Here is a 24572-nt window from a genome sequence, read left to right as displayed (position 1 = left end):
TGCTACTATAATGACCGTTTCCTGCTTCGGTCAGCCACAATTACTGCCCAAAGTATGTAGTATATTCTTAAAGGTCGTCCGATCTTTGGCAATGATCATACGTTTTATTGATTGACAAAATACCTAACCAGATGAACCCTGTGCTATTACCGAAGTTACAGACTTCATTGCATGGCGTGAGAAGATGTTTCTTACTGAGCCTATACCAAAGACCTAACCTATGAAATAACATTTAAGAAATCAATCTCTTGCTTTTAACGTGAAAGACTTAATCTTCTTAATACCAGAGCTCTCTAAACTGTGCACTTAAAACGTTGCCATGGAAACAGAAACTCTTGCACTATTTGTAACGTTGTAGGGACTTTTCAAAGTTTCCATTAAGGTATTGTAGCATTAATAACCTTATCAAATAAAAAATGAGTACAGAACCTTTGAGAGTAAAGATCAAATGCTACCAGCATGGCTTGTTGGACCCGTCACATCAAGTCCCGAGACAGAGGGTTAACCCCCGATACGCCGCCAACGTCCACGTTGTATTGTCTTCACGTTACTGTTGCTGACTTATCGCGGAAATGAGACACATCTGGAAGTTTTCAGGTACACGGATAGATGTATTCTGGTTTTGTGCCGTGTTTGTAGGATAGATTGACTGCTGTAGTTCCTGATAACTTTCCCTTGGCTAAGTGATATTCATTCCTAATAGGTCAGAACAGCCCTCCTGGGAGGTTCCGGGACGAGCAACCACCGGGGAATGGGGGAAAATAGCACAATGACTTGTTCAACATTGCATAGCTAGGTGTGTTAACATTTACATGCAGTTAGCACCAGGTCGCTGCCAGGTACAGACCAGGACAAATGTAAGTGCCGTTCTCAACATTGCATAGATGGTGTGTTAACAATGACATGCATACATACAAATACTTTTATAACTCCAGAATCTGATGCCCAGGTCCACGTTGGAGCTAAAAGTAAACTTTGGTAAAAAGATGAGTCTTGAATTGACTTTTGAAGATGAAGTATAGAACATTACAAGCAGTTAGGACCAGGTGACTACCAGGTACAGACCAGGACAAATGTAAGTGACTCGCTCAATATTACATCGATAGGTGTAGTAACATGTACATGAAGTTAGGACAAGATCGCTGCTAGGTACTGACCAGGTACAGACAAATGTAAGTGACATGTTCAATATGGTGTGATTTGCATGCAGTTAAAACCGGGTCGCTGCAGGTACAGACCAGGAAACGATGTTAGTGACTTGGTCAACATTACATAAATAGGTGTGTTAACATTTGCATGTTGTTATAATCTGGGCCAAGATTTTCAAAGTTCTCATATCGCTAAGATAGTCGTAAGTGTCTTACATTAACATATACTTCCGACTATCTTAGCACTAAGAGAGTTTCGAAAATCTAGGCCCAGGTAGCTGCAGGTACAGACCCGGACAAATGTTATTGGTGTGCTCAACATTGCATAGATAGGTGTGTTAACATTTACATGCAGTTAGGACCAGGTCGCTGCCAGGTACTGACCAGGACACATGTTACAGATGTGCTCAACATTACATAAATATGTGTGTCAATAACTGCATGCAGTCAGGACCATGTACAAATCAGGGTCCCGTTCCTTAAAGCCATCGTAGCGCTATGACAATCCTAACTCCAAAACTTTAATACCAACTTACGACAGTTGTAGTACTAATACAACCCTAACTCCAAAACTTTAATACCAACTTACGACAGTTGTAGTACTAATGCAACCCTAACTCCAATACTTTAATACCAACTTACGACAGTTGTAGTACTAATACAACCCTAACTCCAATACTTTAATACCAACTTACGACAGTTGTAGTACTAATACAACCCTAACTCCAATACTTTAATACCAACTTACGACAGTTGTAGTACTAATACAACCCTAACTCCAATACTTTAATACCAACTTACGACAGTTGTAGTACTAATACAACCCTAACTCCAAAACTTTAATACCAACTTACGACAGTTGTAGTACTAATACAGCCCCAACTCCAGTACTTTAATACCAACTTACGACAGTTGCAGTACTAAGACAATCCTAACTCCAGTACTTTAATACCAACTTACGACAGTTGTAGCACTAATACAACCCTAACTCCAAAACTTTAATACCAACTTACGACAGTTGCAGTACTAACACAACCCTAACTCCAATACTTTAATACCAACTTACGACAGTTGCAGTACTAATACAGCCCCAACTCCAGTACTTTAATACCAACTTACGACAGTTGCAGTACTAAGACAATCCTAACTCCAGTACTTTAATACCAACTTACGACAGTTGTAGCACTAATACAACCCTAACTCCAAAACTTTAATACCAACTTACGACAGTTGCAGTACTAACACAACCCTAACTCCAATACTTTAATACCAACTTACGACAGTTGCAGTACTAATGCAACCCTAACTCCAATACTTTAATACCAACTTACGACAGTTGCAGTACTAACACAACCCTAACTCCAAAACTTTAATACCAACTTACGACAGTTGCAGTACTAACACAACCCTAACTCCAATACTTTAATACCAACTTACGACAGTTGCAGTACTAACACAACCCTAACTCCAATACTTTAATACCAACTTACGACAGTCGTAGCGCTAAGACAACCCTAACTCCAGTACTTTAATACCAACTTACGACAGTCGTAACAGTAAGACAACCCCAACTCCAATACTTCAATACCAACTTACGACAGTCGTAACACTAAGAGAATCCTAACTCCCATACTTTAATACCAACTTACGACAAATGTAGGTGACTTGCCCAACAAAAGAAAACCAGTTATATTTTAGCCCAACAAGGCCTTCACACATTCTACCTCTAAACGAAGAACACAATCTGCCGAAGTAAATGCCTCATAGAACTAAAACAAACTGTGTACAGTTTCCAAACCGCAACTGTCCTTTGCTCAAAATGTATCACAACTCAAAATTTGAGGCACCATATATTTCTTATTACTGGTATTAGGGTGATGGCCGACTGTGATTGAGACTGAGATTGAGAAGCACTTCCCGTTGAAACAAAACTTACATGGTGTCAAAATCAACTATTGCCCCGAGTTCTTTATTTTCAAAATTGTAAAACTTGTATGGTTTCCACATTTAAAAATCCAATTCATATAATACTCAGATGCAGCAAGCACAAAATCAAATATTTCCTGCCTTAACGGTAACATACAAGGAAGGTTTAGCGAAGGCTACAACTCGAGTGCTCACTTGTATGTTTCTGATAGTGAAGTTTTAAAAAAAAACTAGCCACTGTATGAAGTTCACGTGATTTATTGTTTTCAATTTACAGAACGACAATTCTCGCACGTGAGCGTTAGCTCCAGGGAAATTATTCTCTTTGAAAAGGAATAGTACATGTATCTAAAACAGGTAGAAAGTGATATATAGCATTTTTTCAGTTAATGGTATTTTCTGTCCTGTAATGTAGAACAATGATTTTCTTTTTAAGTGGAGAAATGTTTCGTTTTGCTGCGTGCAATTGAATTATGAAACTTTCTGTGACGTGCTTATCACAGATGAAACATGGAGAAATACACTATGACGATATGTACTTATTCTTTTCTTTCTGGGGCAATGGGGTAATCGAGTGATTAAAGCGTTCGATCGTCAAGCCGAAGAGCCGGGTTCGATTCCCAACACGAGTTTGGTGCGTGAAGCCCATTTCTGGTGTCTCCCGCATGATATTGATGGAATATTGCTAAAAGCGGCAAAACACCAAACTCACTCACTGTTCTTGACAATGACCTTAGCACCGCACTTGTTCATCGTCCTCTTATTGTCAACACATTGACATTGTTTCAGTGTTGTTCAAGAATCTGCAGAAACAAATGTTGACTTTGTTCACAAATAATTGTCTCAAGAGGTATCAGCAAAATATGCCAAATACATCATTCTGACATTTATTTTGTCACACCGAGATAGTCGCTGAATCAGGATGGTGGCAATCTGACACTACAGATTCAAGTAGGAGTACACCAACTACCACCTACTGCTTTGGAACTCATTGGGTGAAGTGTGGAAGCGCCATTGTGCTATATGTAGAAATAATTTGAAACTCTTTGGCTGAAGTGTGAAAGCGCCATAGTGCTACAGGTAGAAGTAATTTGGAACTCTTTGGCTGAAGCATGGGAGGGTCATTGTGCTACAGGTAGAAGTAATTTGGAACTCTTAGGCTGAAGCATGGGAGGGTCATTGTGCTACAGGTAGAAGTAATTTGGAACTCTTAGGCTGAAGCATGGGAGGGTCACTGTGCAATGTGTAGAAATAATTGTAACTTAAAACAATACTCACTGGTTCTTTTTCTCCTTTATCTTAAAGCTTGGCGATATCGTTTCTTGTGGCGTAATGTTTTATTACCTTACTAATAATTTTTCTCAGTTCACACTTCAAGTGTACAAAACATCTTCACAATATCCGAAAATCTAAAGAGATTCGACTTTCAAGTGTAACTTGTTCCACCGAAGCCGATGACCTACTGGCTATCTGACCTAGATGTTTGTGAGTAGATGGTGGCCGAGCAGCCACCGGCGACGCAGTTCACTGCGCAGAGTTGTGTTCCTTACTTGTGCTAAGATCTGCCATGATTGATTGGTTCTGTTCTCGAAAGATGCCGTGTATATAAAGACACTGTGAGGTTGACCTGTCCACACAGTTTTTATTCCTGAAAAACACTAACGTGTTCAGGCTTAATTAGCGTGTTTCTTAACGTTTGACCTCGCTTGTCAATTTTAATTCGGGAAAGGGAAACGTTTATGTTTGAAATGACACCGAGTGTAACAAACGTATTTTTTTATCGCCAATAAAAACCGTCGAAAACGCCTCCGAATCTAATCTCTGTCGGCGATCGAACTGCTACCAATTTGACTTTGTGGTTCGTTTAAACGGGACTCCAGCTTTGCACATATTCGACATGAAATATATTGAAGTTAATCGGCTTTGAATTAAATTGGCTGCCATCTCCTACTTCAAAGATGGAGTTTATTTCGCAGAGTACGATGTATTGACTTACAGTGGATACATGACATCTTTGGTTCAGATCTGGCGTTGGACATACTGCTGTCGGCCATTGTTACCGAGACCCGATACAGGAGTTGAATCAAACTAGCCGAAGATAATGTGTCTACCTTTCCCTCTGTCAACATTAGGACGTATGGCTCATGGTGAACATTCCACCAACGCTCTTGAGGTCATTGATGACGTTAGGTTGTCTGGTTCTTGTGGCTTTTTGTCTGCATCAGACATATGATGGCTGGTTTATACCACAGAAATAATAACGGCAGTGGCTATCACCCGGGTTTGTTTCTAATGTATACTCTTTAACAAAAGTACGGGATATGGACGTCCAATTTGACCAGGAAGCATGGGCGTTAACAAACCTTTCAAATGCTGAACGCACCGCCATTACGTTTTACAACCACTTCTAAGCAAAATACATGGGATGCACGTGCACAACGCTGCTGTGCCATGCACGTGCATGGGGTGTCATTCTTGGTTTTGACGGTTTTCAAGAAGGTCGATAAATAGACTGTAGGCCATTACCTTTGACATTCATCTTGCATCACACAGTTGTTAGTGTTTGTTTCTTGAACTCTTTTGTTACTGTTTCAAGATCGATTACCACACAACACCTATGATCTAAAGAAGTGCAAGTGGTGATGCACTCTCAAAGCATTCGTTATTATATATCAACACTGATTGGCTCCGATATATCCTCTAATGTTAACGTGGTAATTAAAAATTAAGCTCTCGTACGTTTTAAAGGTTATATTCATATAACCTTTTGCTCTTTACACCAAATAGTCACCACTGGGTATTCTTCTGTCCCTGCCGTTTTATACTGACATCAGCAAAATTCAAACCACATTACAGCCCGTGAACTAATTTTCAAATTATACCAGGTAGTGAAACCGACCAGAACCCTTGGTGTGACAAGCCAGGATATCTCTAGGACACCTATCGCTTGTATCTACCCCAACAAAGATAGCAACCACTTCACTTCCAAGCTCACAGATACCACACACGTATGTCAGTTCAGAATTATTAAGTTCCCTTTTTTTCAAAGAGTATATGATACTGCGTAGTAAATTCAATTCACTCAAAGATGTAACTACTCGCTGACATGGCTGTGTCTGCCCTTTTTCAGGAAGGAGCACATTGGGAATTTCTGCAAATGGTGAAATAAAAAAGGAGCTCTTTGTTAAGACTCCAGTGTGATTCCGACTATTCCGTGTGTATAAATGATCAACATTATCTAGTGTTTTCGCGTCCTATTACGATGAACGTATAGTGTTCCACCGGTGGTCCTGCCGTGAACACGTTGAGGTGAGACAAGTGTTCACCTCAACTGACTCCAAATGCAGGGACATTTATGGTAGAAACCAAACTACAGATTTACATTTAACTTCATTTTGGTCAGTTTAGTTTTAATTTACATATTTACTTAGTTTGTTCCACTACCTCTGAACCACACTACTGTCCCTCAACACAAACCTCTCCGGAAAGCCAAATTCCGAAATATTGCAGAAGTCCAGATGTGTCTACATATCCCATCTCACTGGGGTTCCTGTTTCGGTTTAAATGAAATGATTTATTTCTGTCAAAATTCATGTAGATTCAGAGTCTAATATTTGCCGGCGAGAGGCTTTAGATCAAACCTAGCTCAAACACGTTTGGGCAAGAGTATTGGAACACCATCTGAAATCTTGTCCAACTGGGATATACCTCAATTCTACACCACAGACCCTCAAGTCTACGGTTGTTGGAACATTTTTGGTCATAACAGGAGAGTGGACTTTTGCGAAGTCAAAGCCATTTCTGTTGTCTTGCAGTTTTGTCGGCATTTCTGTCACTCTCAATCTTTAGGTATATGCCTGAAATGAAATGGATATCTGACCAGAATTCCCTCTCCACAATATGCATAATAAGCAGAAAATCTCCACAAGAAAACAGTTCAGCATGGCAGAACCTACAGCTTGTCCCCATTGGGATGCTTATCTCTTGCAGAAATTCTAATCCAAACTTTCATAGATATTACCCGCGAGGCAGTGTGACATTTCACATGTAACTGTTTTCTGAGTAAACGTCAGATGACAGATGATGTGCTTCAATTTTGACAAATTGTCACACTGAAGATATAATAAAGCTTTTCATAACGTTTCCAGTGTTGGGGAGATGAGAACAACGGTGAAACATACTATGATTCTTCTATAATCCACGTGGTATCAACACCTCGAGTCAAACAGTTTCAGGATTATCTAAGAATGTTTCTTCCTTTGGATTTAAGATTGCGGTTAACATTGAAATCGGTGATTAAGTGGTGCATATGATTACATGACCTGAAATTGAATGATGAAAACAGGTTACATTTTCCCGAATCACGTCTTTTTGACACTATTCGTATGGTTTAAACATGTTTTATCGATTGGGGTTGCTGTTGGTGTTGGTGGTGTTGTTGGTGTTGTGTGTGTCGTCGTAACATAAAGTACTATGAGAGAGAATAAATTGCCCACAAGGTCTTCCAGCGTTGCATTTACGTCCAGTGACTTCTTTTAACAGATGGGTATGTACTCTGGAGGTCATAGCGGCTACCACAAGCAAGTTGGTTCGAATCCCAACCAACATGACTGAAGCCAGCTCTCTCCATCCGAGTCCATATGGCTGCAACATTTCTTCAACTGTTTCAGTCACTACCATAAAGGATTTTTTTTCAGTATAAATATTTTTCCCTTGCTGACCCATGACTTTTATAACGAATAACACAAGCAATAAAACCGTGCTTAAAAACTGGGTTAACCATGAATGGCATAGACATAACAAGCATCACCCCACGGTACACTGTCTTTGAGAGGATCCCGATGATTGGGAGTCAGACACAAAACAGGCCTGTTCAACCTTCCCTTCCATTTCCATACCAGACTGACCTCAGCTCAAGGTCACAGCATCCATGTACATGATCCGTCTTAACAGCCACATCCATCATGACAATCCGAGACCTTTGGTCTCACGGACTATCCGAAGCGACGCATTCGAGAAATTCAATTTTCACGTGGTCATAATCCATGTTATCCCCCTCCGCCATCTTGTAATTGACAGACGCAACATGGTGGCCGTCTGGAAGCTTCATATGACGGATGCATATTGCAATAGGGTCGCCTTCACTGTTTATATATTATGTCACGGGGAATATGTTCTTTAGCGCAGGTTGTCGCAGAGTATCGTCATGAGGATTTCTGAGTTTTTTTCATCAGACAAAACCATACTTTGTTCCTATGGTAACCAAGGTGATAAGATCTTCACAGATTTTAATGAATCGATGAGAACCAGATTTTAGTCCTTTAGTGTTCTATTTAGCTGATTGATAAATCTGTGTTTGTGACCAGTAAGTAGGGAGTTGAATCCACTGCGGACTATTATATATCTAGGCTGTATATGAACAACTGAAATGACGACTTGAGATAAACCTACGATCAAACTGTTTGTCATCATATTCACCGTTACATGTCCCACTCAACAATAGTGGAGCTAAAATGATTGTAAAGTGATTTTTGTAGTTGTAAAGCTCTCTTTAAGCAACAGCCTACATATATGTATGGGATCTGAGCCAGTATTGAAGACAGAGGGAGAAATCCTGGCATACGAACAAACACACGCCTTTAGAGGGAGAATGTGGAAAGAAGCATCCACACATGCGGACAACCACATACCCAGAGAGAGAATATGGAGAGAGAAATCCATGCAGAAACACACCTATAGATAGAAGGTGGAGAGAAAAATACAAGCACAAAGCACAACCACATACCTACAGACAGAAGGTGGAGAGAGACACACACGCACAAAGGACAACCACATACCTACAGATAGAATGCGGAGAGAGACATCCAAGCACAAAGAGCAACCAGGGGGATACGGTGGAGAGAGACATACAAGCACGTGGACAACCATATACCTAGAGATAGAAGGTGCAGAGAGACATCCAAGCACACATGGCAGCCACACAGCTGGAGAGAAATGGTGCAGAGGGACATCCTCGTGTACGGACAGCCATAGAGCTCGAGAGAGAATGTGGAGAGAGACGTCCACGCACGCACACAGACAAATACACACCTGCAGAGAGGTGGAGATAGAAATTGGCACAAGAAAACCAAACGCCTTCGGAGAGAAGGTGAACACAAAACATTTCCCCACAACGCAGCTGGAACAGAAAAGAGGCACAGCACACGACCACCCACACCTAATTCGTATGATTTTTATGGCGAACCTCAACGCTTCCGACGTCAATAAACGTTCAACAGATATTGTCGCAAGTGTCCAAGGGGCTATATCACAAATGCCAGAGTGAAATAAAATTACCTAATACCACATTAGATTCTGAGTCGCGCTGTACGAGTGTCTAATTGTCCCCTCAACATCCGTCCCCTCATTAGGACTTCCACCACACGTACGGTCCTGGTTATTCTGTATTCCGGCTGCCGGTCCACTCCCCGGGGCCATGCGTGCGAATGACCGGTGTAGACAGGGAAAGGTTGCGTCCACCTTGATTACACATTTAAACATTTCAAGACAGGCAGGAGCCAAATAAATTTCCATTACCGACTTACATGCACGTGAAAGTAAGAGACAATTACAACGAGTGGGTTGTGCCATTTTGAACCTGGGTAGGCAAAGTTCCTTATTCACCGAAGCCATATCACTTAAAAGGCCTTCGTAACGCAGTTTTCAGCATGATTGGAGAGGCTCATTGTGTTAGGTTGCTTGCCCATGTCATATGAAATGAGATCTAATTTGAAAGTAGTCTGGATTGAGTCAGTGATTGTAGTGAAAGCTGTACTTCTGTAATTGTCTACGTTGCTGGGTCACGAGCAGTCCCTGTACTCCAAGTTGGTGTTAATACGTCTCGCAGAACTTTCGTCAAGGGGAGAAAATTACAAGTAGAATGTTTAGTATAGAAACAGTCTCTTCGTCTGTCATTAACCAAGTTCTCTTTAGTCTTCTAGAGAGGAACTTTCACCAAATAATGCTGATTTTGGAAATCCTAGTCCATTTCGTTGTTCTGTAAGACAGTAATTACCCAAAATATTGTGTGGCATTTTCATGATCTAAACGCTAGAAATCGTTAGTAACGTTGATTGAAGAATGGTGACGCAGACGGTGACGTTCTGAATTCAGTGAAAACGTATTACGATGTTTATGTAGAGGTTATTTACAATATTTGATATAAAACAGGTAATTATTGCCACAAGCATCATTTACTGTTTAAGTGAGAGAGAAAGGGGATGGGGGACTGAGTGATACAGAGAGAATGACACGGAGAGAGAAAGACAAGAGGGAGTTTGGCTTAGCCTGCTTGTAGCAGAGGTTCTTATATAATCCCGTTTCAGCTTCCTGCTGTAGGGAAAGTGTGGGAGTTGGTTGTGTTTAACGCAAATTTTCAGTATTCTAGTTTTATGACGCCTTACCAGCTTAACATGGGTTGTCGTAAGAGGCGACAAACGGTCAAACTCGCTGACTTGGTTGACCACAATGACGCAGATCGATACTCACGCTATTGATCACGGGTTTATCTGGTCCAGATTCTATTTTTTAAAAGACCGCCGCTGGAATATTGCTGAGTGCGACGTAAACCTAAACTCACTCATTAACTCACTAATATGAGCTGTCGTAAGGTGCCCTTAACGGGATCGGATGGTCAGGATCGCTGACCTGACACATATCATCATATCCCATCTGAGTAAAGCAATGCTCATGCTGTTGATCAATGGATTGTTGGTCCAGACTCGTTGTAGAGACCGCCGCCATATAGCGTGAATGTTACTGATTACAGCATTAAACAACAGTAACAGCAACAAGATCAATATGGCGGGATAGCTTTCCTTGATGAAGATCTCGGTCACCTACAACTTCGGGGAACACCACACACAAGGGCATGGCGCTGACAAACTTGAAACAAGCAGGACAAATCCGGATATATGCCCAGATCCTTGGTTTCTGCCACGTCTAACAGAAGCAACTGTGTTCAGTGAGACCACTCACGGCCCCCTTTGAGGAAAGATATAAAACAGATGATGAAAAGGAGAAAGAACTAATTATCCATTTATTACTTTCATCAATGTATTCCAGCGCTTGGGTATTCGTCCTGTATTGAAAATACCATTACGTTTATCACTATCGTTTAACACTTAGTGTCACTTAAAACAGTGTCTACGGTCTATCAATCCGTCATTACCTTATCTCTGCTGATATATAGTCTTGATCACTGGTATCAATTAAAGAGACTATAAAGTTGCAGGCCTGTCTCTCTCCTGCCACTTTTGTTTCTGCCCTTGGTCATTAGACACACAGAGACCGCTCATATGAGAGAGGGGGTCGAAGGGAGGGGAAGGGAAGGGAAGGGCGTCAGATGGGAGGGAGTGTCACCTCAAACAATAACAGTATGGGGTCACAAATGGGGTCTCAAAATGCACAAAATATGGACGTGAATAATATGTAACAAGTGGCAAACCACAAAGAAAATATCGAAGATACGAAGACGGGAGAAACTCTTTTGAGAAGTAAAAAGCAGAACTCTTTGTCCATCCAAACCTAGGAGGCCTGCAACTGTCTGTAACTGTAACTGTAACTGTCAACATACTGCGATGGAACTGGATGGTTGTCGACTACATTCCCACATCTTTGTAGCATGAAGGAATGCCGAGATTGCCAGAGCTCGAAATCAAAGTCTACTGTAGGTTCCGTGCCAGTTACATCTTGATTAGGCCTGTGGTATTTACCCTACCAACATTGCAATTTCAAGTTTCTAATTAAATCTTCTAGTTTCCAATTCCTAAAGGAGTATAGATTATATTTAGTAGGAACGATCTTGTGATGAACCTGTGTAACAAAGAATAACGACACTTAATCGTTCCAGCTGCGCACAATGTCCACAAAATGTGACTCATTAACTTCTTATGTCACTTCAGCAGTACACCATTTCATGTCGCCTTGACATTTGGCATTACGAAGGAGTGACAAACGCAACACGGTCTTGCTCTATCAGGTTATGCCATCGTAATAGACCCAGCCAAGGTGTTTGGTCACCTGCAACAGACCAGACACCCATTTGGTTCTAAATCATTGGCCTTTTATCTTTCTGACGTCTGTTTCAGCCCTGTCCTTGAAGTTCTTAATGACGATTATTTGATATATTGCACAACGCTATATAGCATGTATTACAGCCTATACGGAAGTGCTTAATGGCGGTCTATTGACTACCTGTCTAGGTTGGTGTAATGACCTATAATTGACTGATGGAAACCTAAATTGCAAGAACGTATATGATATTGGCTAAAATCCTGTATCACTTGCCACGAAGTTGATACAGGCTATTACATCGACTTCAGCTTGTGGCCGCAATCAGTACGACAGACAGGGTCTCTTCACGTTGTCTGGGATGGTTCGGTATCTTCTGGCCAGAATGTGCCTAAAGTCGAGCATTTGCCTCTACGTACGTTCTGTTATAATCATATACACTGTAAACTCGTTGTTTGTGTGTCAATATATCATGTCACAGCCTTTATTAGAAGATTTCGAAGAATGAAAGTTCGGCATGGTATTGTGAATCTTGCTGTACGTGCCGCCAGAAACAAATCCTTCAACTAACGGGTGTAAAATCCTGACATTGAAGGTGTATTCTGTCAGTACTTACTGCATGTGCTCTTCTCCAGACGTGAGGCAGCTGTATTGACAATAATACAGTTGCATTGGACCGGATACCGTTGTTTTGGTCATAATACCCTTAGTTTCTTTGAGAACAACTGGATGACAAGGGTGTGTGTCCGACCGTAACCGAAATCACCCTATTAAACTATACTTGTCACACCATTGTCAGCCAACCTGTCATAAACTATTTCATGACTGAATTGGAGTCCACCTTGAACACACATCAAGTACACACCTGGAGCAGAAGTCGTAGTTACCAACCCTTTCGTGACAATATTATATCTCAGCCATTCACCACGGTGTTTTCCTAATACCAGTTGTAATGTGGATAAGTGCATGTTTGCTTTGTTCTACACATTAAACTGATGTGTCAAGTTGTCAGTGCCGAGACAACTACTGTCACCTATCACACAGACCAGTCTTGTCAAATGATCAGCTCTAACATTGTAAACACCACCACCCTCCACGCATGGCATTGCTGTCAGTCCCAGCACCCCCTAGAAAGGTCTATCACCATAAACCAACCAGCAGAAATCAAGGAGAAAGTATGTTACATTAGATATATCTTTTTCATCAGCTGATCCTATTTACGTCCGGCATCATAAGCATCTGCTAGAAGGAGTCCTTAATGGATTAATGAATTTATGTTTGACAGGTTGCATTTGGTCCTGGAAGCAAAGACAGAAGCCTGCAGACAAAGAGGGAGTGTAATGCTGATATCTCTGGACTGTTAGCTGTGTAGACTGTACCATGAAAACTACTGACGAAAAACACTGAAAAAAACATAGGTAACTTCAAACAAAATAGGCAACTACAAGCTACTCTGAAAGTAATTTATTATACATGTATTTACAGTATTAATTTCAATTAACATCATCATAGCACAATGCTGTGCAACATAAGAATGTACACTGATAAAATATAGTATTGATAGACATTTCACACAACTGCTTCTAGGGCTGCAACATGTTCCGTTTCACACACAGGACAGTAAAGATTGTCATGATTTAGGCTGTACCACTGATATGATGATAAGCATGACCAACTTGTAAACTAAACAAATAAACTAGCAAGTAAATCAACAGCAGGGAACAACTTGTATGTGTCAGCCTTAGTGTTTTAATCTAGGGAGCCTTCAATATTTAATGTTGATCACAGGGAGAATCGGAAATGATCTCTTTACATTGATTCTCAATATCAAGTACTCCACAGTACCAGAAAACAGCATATGAGTCAGCTTGTGCCATATTAAATATGCCAAAACCTAAAGTTTAACAAACATGATTCAACATCAACACTATCACTTCTAAGGGTTGATGCATGTGAACCAGACAGATGTCACCTTGTACTGTGCAGTTATGTCCCTTAATGGTTTGGTTCTTTGTGACTCACTCCCTCAACCCTTACATGCAAACAAGGGTCTTCTGATAAAGATTTCACATGCCAAACCAAACATGATTATGTATGCTCATCAGCGATATATTACTACCAGTGCAAAGCAGTTTCCAAAATTTGTTAGCCAGTCGAGCTAGCTATATGTGAAAGTTCCTAGTCAACAAAGTAATTCACCAGACCAAAATCTGAATTTATAAACGAAATTAAAGATTACAAAAATAGATGAGAAAAAGGCTTTGTGGGCATGACATGGGGTTCATCATTAACCTGCTAATATGATGAACAGGCCATAGAGTTGCACGATGTACAAGTGTATTATAATTTAACAAGTCGGAGAGAGTGTTATATTTACAAAATGGCCTCATGAAAATGTCCTAGCCAGGCAGGCCTGTGACTGGAGATTTACTGGACAGATTGAATTTTTACCAGCCACAGGCTAGCAGGTGAAAGGTTGTTTCACACACTGAATACCAGCATGAAACACTAAAACATGGCGGAATCCTGATGCCACCAATGGAAAATGACCTTCCATGTAGTACTTTTGTGTAACTTTTTTCTCCTACAAACAACACTGAAACTACTGAGTTGTACCTTGAGAAGTTGATGATTCTCTGACAGCTAGTGCTTGCCTGATATTACCATAGACCAACCTTTTACTCTTCTGATCACAACCATTGGGCTGAACATCTCATGCAGTGTAAAATATCATCTATTTATATCAACAGTGATCACGAAACATAGCTCATTTCTGTAACTCTATGTTACATCCACTGCAAACACATCGGTAAACATTTACGCCATAAATGCAGTATGTTTATTGGATATGATGTCAGGTGAACACAGACTGGAGAGTTTTAGAATAAAATCATGGCCTGCAAATTATCATGATGTTTAACAATCTCTGCATGTATATTTGTGTTGTATGTTTGTGGCTGAGAGTCAGTGAGTCAGAGAGTATGGTTTTACAGTGCTGGTTTATCATGGAGGGGACACCAGGTTTCACACATTGCACCATGTTGGGATGTAGTTGGTAGTATTATGAAGAAACTTGAAGAGACATGGAAACCATAAGCATTTACAAACATTTTTGCTACTCATTTCAATACTGACTGTCGGTTCATCATATTCCTTATTTTTTTGTTATTCAGATAATGTATTAGCATATTTATTTAAAACACAACTGTTTCTCAGATGAGTTCTTCCTTTTCCTTCTTATCCAGCATATTCTGTGTATTCCCCAATATGTTCTCTTCTCTTGCCCAAAACACATGAAGCAATATACAATTTCATTGTCTTCCTCTTTCAAACAATGTGCACAAATATACTATACTGCCCATTAAAAGTTTAGACTCACTAGTGTAAATGTAGCCACATACTTCAGTCAACTGTTCAAAATAAGATTTTGCAAATTAGTTCATGCTGTCTAAAGGTCCTGTTTACACATAAACTGATGTAATGTTGAAAAGATTAATGTCATGAGTTCAAGAAATGATGAAACTCAGCGAAAATTGATGCATTCTTTGCAAAATTTTACGCCAATACACAGCTGTTCACATGCACAATATCTGTACATGTATTTCAGAAATTTGATGCATGATCCTCAAGCAATTCATCTGCATAAGGATTGCAGTTGGCTCCCCTAGTAGGTAGAGAAATTCATCTTCAATGTAACCTTATATATACATACATATATACACACAATATATAGTGAGTGCTTTAAGTGAGTGAACTTCTGATGGCAAGTATACATAAAACTGCACAGTTTATGGCAGCTGATGTTGACTTTCCAGATGTTTCATTAGACTCTACCGATTGATTTTCAGTTGACTTTAAGATTGTGATTGAATATGACCTGTCTAGCTTGAGATAATGGCTAGTTTCAAATGAGAGGGGTATAATTTCAGTACACTGTCTGATTGAACAGAACAGATGCAAGAGTATCACTCATATGAAATTGCTGTCCATTATATTTCATTGTTGAACAGCAACACATGTGTATGCTACAAAGATATCACAATTTCAGTCCATGAGCTCTGAATCCTCTTCCCTTAAATATTTCATATTTCATTAAGGCACCTGATAATGTCTTCATTCATTTGGTGTTTATTCTTCAAACTTTTATTTTACCCCAAGCACAAAGTTGGTTTTTAATAGGCATGTTTGATCCTCAATATTGTAATATAGTCATGTATCTCACAGTTCAGTTAACTTCAAAAAATCCTAGAGTGAATTGTACACTTTCAAATAGAGGCATATGTCTGTGTGTCAGGATTTGTATCTTCATGCTAAAGCATCATCACTTTCATCCAGTCAAATACTATTACATTTAAAGCAGTAATGAGATTTCAGTTACAGCTTGAATATCAAGAATGTCATCTGGAAAGCTTAGGGAATTGGCAGAAATGTGAAAACATTTCACCTGGCTCATAACATTTATTCTGTGGCTAAGATTCTAACATTTCTGACGTGGTGTCCAATAAATACATCATCTATGATGCATGTGTCAGGTTACAGTTCAGACATGCCTTACTAAAATTTCTTGTTAATCAAAGCTGTGAGGAATTCATAAAAAGATAAAAAGTAGACCACTTTTGTTACAATGTTCAGCTTGATCATCAACTTACAGTACATCTGATCATACACCAAATAGTAAGTACATGAGACTATACTAAACTGATATACACACTTGTAAATTTGGCCATGAGCAAAACATCCTTTATGTCCTGACGGTATTCTGTATAGGGACACAAAGCACAAAGCACAATGTAAAAGTAGAAATCATTTCTACATGGGGCACAATGATGCTTCCACACTTCAGCCAAAGAGTTGCAAAGGTTGTTGTGGATCTGTAGCATCAGATTGTCAGAATCCTGATCCAGAAGCAACTCTCTCTCGATGTGAGAAAAATACATGTGCTTCAGAATGGTTTATGTGTCATATTTAGCTGACAACTCTTGAGACAATTACTTATGAGCAAAATCAAGATGTGTTTCTATATATTCTTACATGAATCTACAACAATGAAACAATGTAAAAAAACTGATGCGGGTATTAACAATTAAAGGAAGGTCCTGACTAATTTTGCCATTTCTTTGATTTTTATGACATAATCATGATGATGTAATCATTAAAGAATAAATCAACATGGTATTTGATGATAATGTTTGGTGAACTATTTAATGAGAAGTAATAAATAGCCAAGAAAGACAACTCGACTTTACGGTCATTGTTAAATTTAATAGGTACATTTCAAGTAGACATGAAATGAAATGTAAGTTTATTTGCTGTTTGATATCACAAACAGGAATTATCTAGCCACCCAAAGACAAGTAAGATACCATTATTTGATTGCCAGAGATGAAAACTGACTTGTCCCAGGCATCAGGTGACAGGATTTTTTCATCCCTGCGGTGATTAATATCAGGTAGCTAGAAACTATATAGTAAGGAAATATCGAATTTCTTGACACATTAGGTGTATGTGAACACAATTCATTTTAGAATGGGACAAACGGTAAACCTGACAGCATTAGTTATTTGTCATTGTCACTGTTATGATAAGGTGAGCCCTTGGTTTAACCACTCCCTTGGCTCATCATCAAATAGTTCTATACATTGGCAGTACTGATAGTCAGGCACAGCTTTCAAAAGGCTTTCTGTGACAGCTGAATTTCTCAATGTCATACAATGAACTACTGACATTGCATACAAAAGAATGTACAATTTATCCACCACATAGTTTAAAGTTACTCTGTTTCTTCATGTCCATGCAGTATGGCACATGCACACACAAGATCACACCATGTGGAGCCAAAGAGCAGTTAAGTAGGAGGCACAAATCTTCGGGCTTGATTTTGACGTATTTCTTCCACTTGTTGCTTTAGACATCTGTGAGCAGCCATAAGACTCTCCTGAAAACAAGACACAAATGTTACAGTCTTAGGTTGACTTTATGTTCTGTCAAAAACATCACTGTGTACTTTAGAGTTAGGTTTGTGTTCGTGTTAAGACTGCTATTTCGCCTTTTATGACTAGTGAAATCTGTTTCAGCAGACTCTTCTTTGACACTGACATTCCGTACTTGCAGAATGACTATGCCTGTTCAGTTTCAAGACCTTAACTGTGTGAATTCCTACCAAGGAAAATACATTTTTGTTTGCTTGTTTACTGTTTAACTCACACTCTTCCAGCAATATGATCAGAAACCCAAAATAACTCTGTGTGCCTAGTGATTCAAGAGTTGTATAATCCCCAGGGAGTTGAGACTGATAATAAGATGTGCCTTTAAGATCTACATCCAAAAGATCAAGGGCAACAAAAACATTGCCTTGAGCATGTATTGGTTGAATAGATAGGTGTGTACTATACATACCCTATAATAAATAAAAAACAATATTGAGGGCAGTCCGAAAATAATCAAGTCTGGACTCAACAGTCCAGTGACTGACATAATGAGCATCAATCCACACATCTGGAATACAATGACATGCATCAACAATGTTTGTGAACCTGACAACCTGATTCTTAAAGTCGGCTCTCGTTACAACCTTCAGCTGCTGAAGACCAATTCTACGAGGTCTCATTGGCAAAGAAACAGTCTGGACAACAAAACCCAGTGACTGTAATCCAGGTGAGCCAAAGTATTTGTAATATGGACACAATTATCCTGTTCACCAACTCCAAGTTGTTACCTTTTAAATATTTCTTCAAACAAATAACAACACTGAGTTGATCTTCTAGTGAATAAATACCTACATGTTGTCTGTTATTTCAGAATAATACGAAAGGATACCGGGATGGGCAATCCAATATTGATTGACTTTACCTTGGCACAATGTTTGCCACTTAATAAAGTCAACTGTAATATTGGCAACATTTGGAAATCTTGTACTCCTCCCTGAAAAGATTGAGGAAGGAGAAAAACATAATAATTGCATAACAACTGACAAAGGTGAGGTTGTTGGAAAAGGCCTTTGGAGAGAAACGTCCATTATTAAAAGCTGAAGACAGGCTTTCTTTCTACAGCGAGGAAGCCCAGGCATTGATTAAATTTTTATGGAGATATCTAAGTTGTCATCATTCACGTTAAAATGAAAACATCATGACACCTTATTCCCTAAAGTAATGAAAGGTTATCACCAAGACATGAGAACGTAATTTGCCACTGATTAAATCAGGAAATAAAAGAGTTTTCTTAATCTAGGGACAGCAGCAAGTTTGAATTACAACATTCTCACTGCATTTTTAATGCAAACACATTTTACATCATACAAATAAAACAAAAAAGAATTCTTGCCTGTTAAAAGAATGAAATATTTTACAAAAAACTTGACAGTCAAGGCATGGTTATAAACATCTAAAGATTTCAGCAGAATGCATATGCTAAGAGAAGGTACCAAATAAAAATACAAAATAGCTATTTTAATGACAATTTACTTTAAAAAGAAAGTTTTCACATGTTTTGGTACTGAACTGATTTGCATATAAATTGCTGTTGTTTCAAAAACGTTTTCCTTAAAAAAAGCAGATGATGTTAATATACTTGAGATTTTCTTCCATCTTGGAGAGCAATGTTGACCCAGAAAGCATTCCAATATAACTGTTTCTGGTGTCTGTACACTAACTGTACACTAATTCAATGTTTTCTGTCACACCAACCTGATGTTGGTGTTTGTGTTGGCCAGGCTAAATGCATGACAATGTGTTTACATACATAACAGTTTGTGTGTTTTGAGCTGTTTACTAGTTACTGTTAATTGCTTGTGATATATTTCTGACAAGATGTATGACAAGAGCTGTTCCCCTAAAGCATCAAATATTTCAGATGAAATGATAATGTTGGGAGAGAGAGATAGCTATTGGGGACAGACTACTGTGAGCACATTCTACCTATTTGTGGAGAACATCTCATGCCCTGAAACAACTACTGCTGTAGAACACCTCATATATTGTGGAACATCTATAACTGGAGGGCACCTCCTACCTAAAAACACCAATTGATGGAGAACATCTCCTATCTTAGACCACCTGTTGATGGAGGGCATCTAATGCCTTAAACCATATATTGAAGGAGAACATCTTCCTTAAACCACCTATTGATGGAGAACATCTTCTTCCAAAAAAAACCCCTATTGATGAAGGGCATCAGTCCTACCTTAAACCACCTATTGATGGAGGACATCTCCCACCTTAAACTACCTATTGATGAAGGGCACCTCATACCCTAAACCATACACTGGTGAAGAACATTTTCCTTGAACAATCTATTGATAGAGAACGTCTTCCTTAACCACCTACTGATGGAGAACATCTTCCTAAAAAACCTATTGATGGAGGACATCTACTACCTTAAACTACCTATTGATGTGGGCACCTCGAACCCTAAACCATATACTGATGAAGAGCCTTTTCCTTAAACCACCTATTGATGGAGAACATCTTCCTTACACCACCTATTGATGGAGAACACCTTCCTTAAATCACCTATTGATGGAGAACACCTTCCTTAAATCACCTATTGATGGAGAACATTTTCCTAAAAAAAACCCTATTGATGAAGGGCATCTCCAACCTTAAACCATCTATTGATGGAGGACATCACTTGTCGTTACAGAACATTCATTTATGAAGATACAATTCCCATTGTATCTATCTTTTCTTTACTTTTGTATCATTACATTTGAAAATAAACAATTTGCAGATTATCTGCAGATGTATTTATAGGTTTTAAGACTAATGAAGCAATACTTTCATTGACATAATGATTTATACTGAATTCAACAAACCGTAAAACTGCATGCATTCATAAAAATCAGTAAATTTCGAACATAGAATTCAAATTTGTAAAATTAAGATAGGATTCAGAGAAATGCCATCATATAGATCCATCTCATAAGTTTGGAATTTTAAGGAAATTCAACAAAATTTTGAAGAGAACTCCATCTCAATGTCCTGTTTCACCTCACCTCAAGACACTCTTCAAATTAATTTAGCTGTCTACTGTTAGAGTGGCTAGGGAGACTGGGGAATTTCATCAATTCAATGAAAACAGACAATCATGCCTGAAAGTAATCAAAATCATCAACACCATATATAGGTCGGGCAAAATCTCCATTTAATCTTCCAACTTTCTTCATTAGTGGCCCCACAAGGAGTAATTACAAAGTGACAATTTGTCCTCAGGGTGGGAGAAGTGTTGGTTCAGGCCCAGTAAGAATGATGGATAGCTGCACTAGCACATGAATATCAATTTCAACAACTGGAGTTCAAGATGTTCACAGATTGGCCAGGGTGACACCTTTATTGACTTGAGGATTATTGGTGCTAATTTACCTACTACCTGTGTCTTGCCAGCTAATGGTCTTTAATGAAAGAGGTGGAGGCAGGCCTACATATCTTCTATGGGTCTTCATGAGCTGGGCCATGTGTTTCTGGCTCACAACTCAGAGACAGATTCTTGTGATTCCCATCAACACATCAGGCATTCACATCTATCAATTACTGTAAGAAAGCTCTCTGTTTTTGCCTACACTACACATTAACATTTAGATAATAAGTATGGGTTCTTGAAGAATTTCTTTAATCCCATAATGTTGGAAACAAAGAAAAGCTCACCACATTGTAGTGTCTCATCTGACAGCGGCAAATATCTTTTGTACTTTTTGTGTATTAGACATGTCTTAAAGTGTCTCAAAGCGTGCTGCTTGCTCTTGGACAATGAAATGATGCAAAAACTTCAGTATATTCAAAAGGAATTGCAAATACTTTCAAAAACTAAGGACGAAGATGGCCTTTATGAAAATCAACAAAATGTCTTCAGGGAAAATACAATGTACAACTGAAAACTGGCAATTTGTTCAGTATTTCTAAATAGTAATGCTATTTGTGTGCTATTTAAGCAGAATGTAATCTAGGTATAACATAATATATTGTAATCCTATTGTAATGGTGTAAACATGGTGTCATGTTGTAATCATATTGTAATTGAGTTATCAGTGTGTAATATCGCAATCATAAAATAACAGTGTCACCACTGAGCAATATTGTAATGATGATTGAATGGTGCAATCATGGTGTCATGTTGTAATAATATTACAATGGTGTAACCATGGCACCATGTTGCAATCATAATGTAATGGTGTAGCCATGATGCAATCTAATCTTGGTGTAATCTTGGTGTCACCAGTGAGTGAGTGAGTGAGTGAGTGAGTGAGTGAGTGAGTGAGTGAGTGAGTGAGTGAGTGAGTGAGTGAGTGAGTGAGTGAGTGAGTGAGTGAGTGAGTGAGTTTAGTTTTACGCTGTTTTTAGCAATATTCCAGCAATATCACTACAGGGGACACCAGAAAATGGCCTTCACACATTGCACCCATGTGGGGAAATCGAACCCGGGTCTTCGGCATGACGAATGAACGCTTTAACCACTAGACTACCACACTGCCCGTCACCAGGGTGTAATCTTGTTATCATGGTATAGTGGTGTACTCATAGTATAATGTGTCACACAACAAAGGTTCAGATGATAGTATATATGTCACACTAACAAAACCCAACAAGGGTTCACCAACTCATGAAGGTGCATTTGCATGACCAACACTCACATTCTCAGAGGACAACTGTGTGAACTCCTCCACTAGCTTCGACCGTGTCACTGACTGCTGTTCCTTCTCATCCTGCTCAAACTCTTTGATGAGCTCATGTCTGCAAAACAAACACACTAACACTACAATAACAGTTTCAACTGCCTAATAACCCCTCTCCTGTTGACATTTGTCCTAGTCCCCAATCAAGCTGATATTAATTCTCCCACGGTTCTTATCCCCTTCACAGATCATGTGCATCCTTCAAGCTATTTTGCAACACACGTCTAATCTCCTTTGACTTCAAACAACATTTAAATGATTAAATTTAACCTCATGCCTTGTTAGAGTAGTTTTACAAAGGTTTCACCAAATCCCTGCATCAGGGCTCCATTGCTGCTCAAGTCTTGCAGACTTCAGAGAACGGAATTGATTTGGCTGATGTCCATAGTTTGACTATGCGATTTATGAATCCTTGAGAGTTTTGAGCCAGGAGTTTTATCAAACATCAAATCAAAACCTAATCGGTTTTGTACAAACCACCAAACAAAACCAACAAAAAACCTGCAGTGTAGATTCACAAAAACATTGGCTTTGTTAATGAAAGAAACTTGTTCATGCAGTGGTTCAAATGGTACTCAATTAAGTCATAAAGGTTTAGAAATGCCACAATATCAGATTGTGCCGATATATGCTGATGGAAATGAATAAGGGAACACATGAAAGTTCAAGGGTTCCTTTCTTTATTTCAGATTTACACCAACAGTGTAATAAAAAGCATACAAACAAACCCGGAAAAGAATATGGGAAAACTTGCACTTTCATGTGTTACCTTATTTGTTTCCATCAGTATATTATTCATTCAACCAGTCTGATAATGTAAACATTGAATGAGATGTGTGATGATGTTTTGAAACCACATCACAGAAGAGGACACCTAGAATGGTCTTCACATGTGTACCTCTATGGTGAATCAAACCCAGCACTTGTCTGATGTTACATTTATTCAACAACAGCAATACCCTTACACCCAAGTAATCAAAGCAATATAGGTTTCTTATTGGCTTCCTTGAGGTGAACTGTCTACAAAGTCATCACTTCACAAGGTTCAGATGCCGCCACAACACCTGTCAGGATCTCAAAACATAAAAAAGTAACCTCATTCTACACTCAACAGAACCAACTAAAAAATGGCAATAAAAGTTTGGAAGTCCATGTTTCACAGTTCCTCAAGTTCGAAGTCATCTACATTTGAAAGAGGTTCACTGCAGCCATGCTCAGAGAGACAAACAAAGTCAATTTTAGTAACTGCACAAAAACAGTCTCTCTTTAATATTTATGAACACTTTCCGTGAGTTGACTAGCATCGCTGGTATCTGATAAAGAGTCACTAATTTGGTCTATTTGTTTGCACAGCTGTAATTGTCAGCAATATCAGAAAAAAAATCTCTTTTCTTTAAAAAAATGTGCAAATGGCGGAGACTTTTTCATGTTCAGTATGTGATATATTTTCAGGACCCATGACAGTCATGCTTCTTTCCTAACATTCTCTTGAGCTCAAGTCAGTACGACCTTCCTGAAATCATGGGTGTAATAAGTGCACTGAATGATCATGTGATGCTTTCAATGACCGAATTCTTAATTAATGCCCTGACTCTTACCAAAAACACCAAAGTCCAAATGAATTTGTTTACTGAATGATATGAATGATGGCCTCACATGGCTGGTTTATAACCAAACCAGAAAAATAAGATGGAAGGGGGTAAAAGATGAGACAATTGGGGGACTGGGGAATGGGGCTGGGAAGAGTGAGAGGAGCAATGGAGTGGGTAAGTCCAAAGCACCTC

At 39.1% G+C, this 24572-nt stretch overlaps 1 protein-coding gene across 7 annotated transcripts in view; it reads right to left on the bottom strand.

The window, feature by feature from the left end:
- Positions 1-13574: 13574 nt before the first annotated feature.
- LOC137286451 (mitogen-activated protein kinase kinase kinase 7-like) overlaps positions 13575-24572 on the bottom strand; it is a 68024-nt gene continuing 57026 nt past the window's right edge. For 6 of the 7 annotated variants that reach the window (XM_067818324.1, XM_067818326.1, XM_067818322.1 and 3 more), the window contains 2 exons: positions 22747-22846; positions 17367-18060 (listed from right to left, as the gene is read on the bottom strand). In XM_067818324.1, the coding sequence (XP_067674425.1) occupies positions 17971-18060; positions 22747-22846 (190 nt within the window). In that variant the 3' untranslated portion in view covers positions 17367-17970. Of the gene's footprint in view, positions 18061-22746; positions 22847-24572 lie in introns of all 7 variants that reach the window. The other variant, XM_067818328.1, reaches the window with a different exon arrangement.

The sequence above is a fragment of the Haliotis asinina genome, chromosome 6 (assembly GCF_037392515.1).
Source record: "Haliotis asinina isolate JCU_RB_2024 chromosome 6, JCU_Hal_asi_v2, whole genome shotgun sequence".
Taxonomy (NCBI): Eukaryota; Metazoa; Mollusca; class Gastropoda; order Lepetellida; family Haliotidae; genus Haliotis; species Haliotis asinina.
This window is presented reverse-complemented; position numbering and strand designations above follow the sequence as displayed.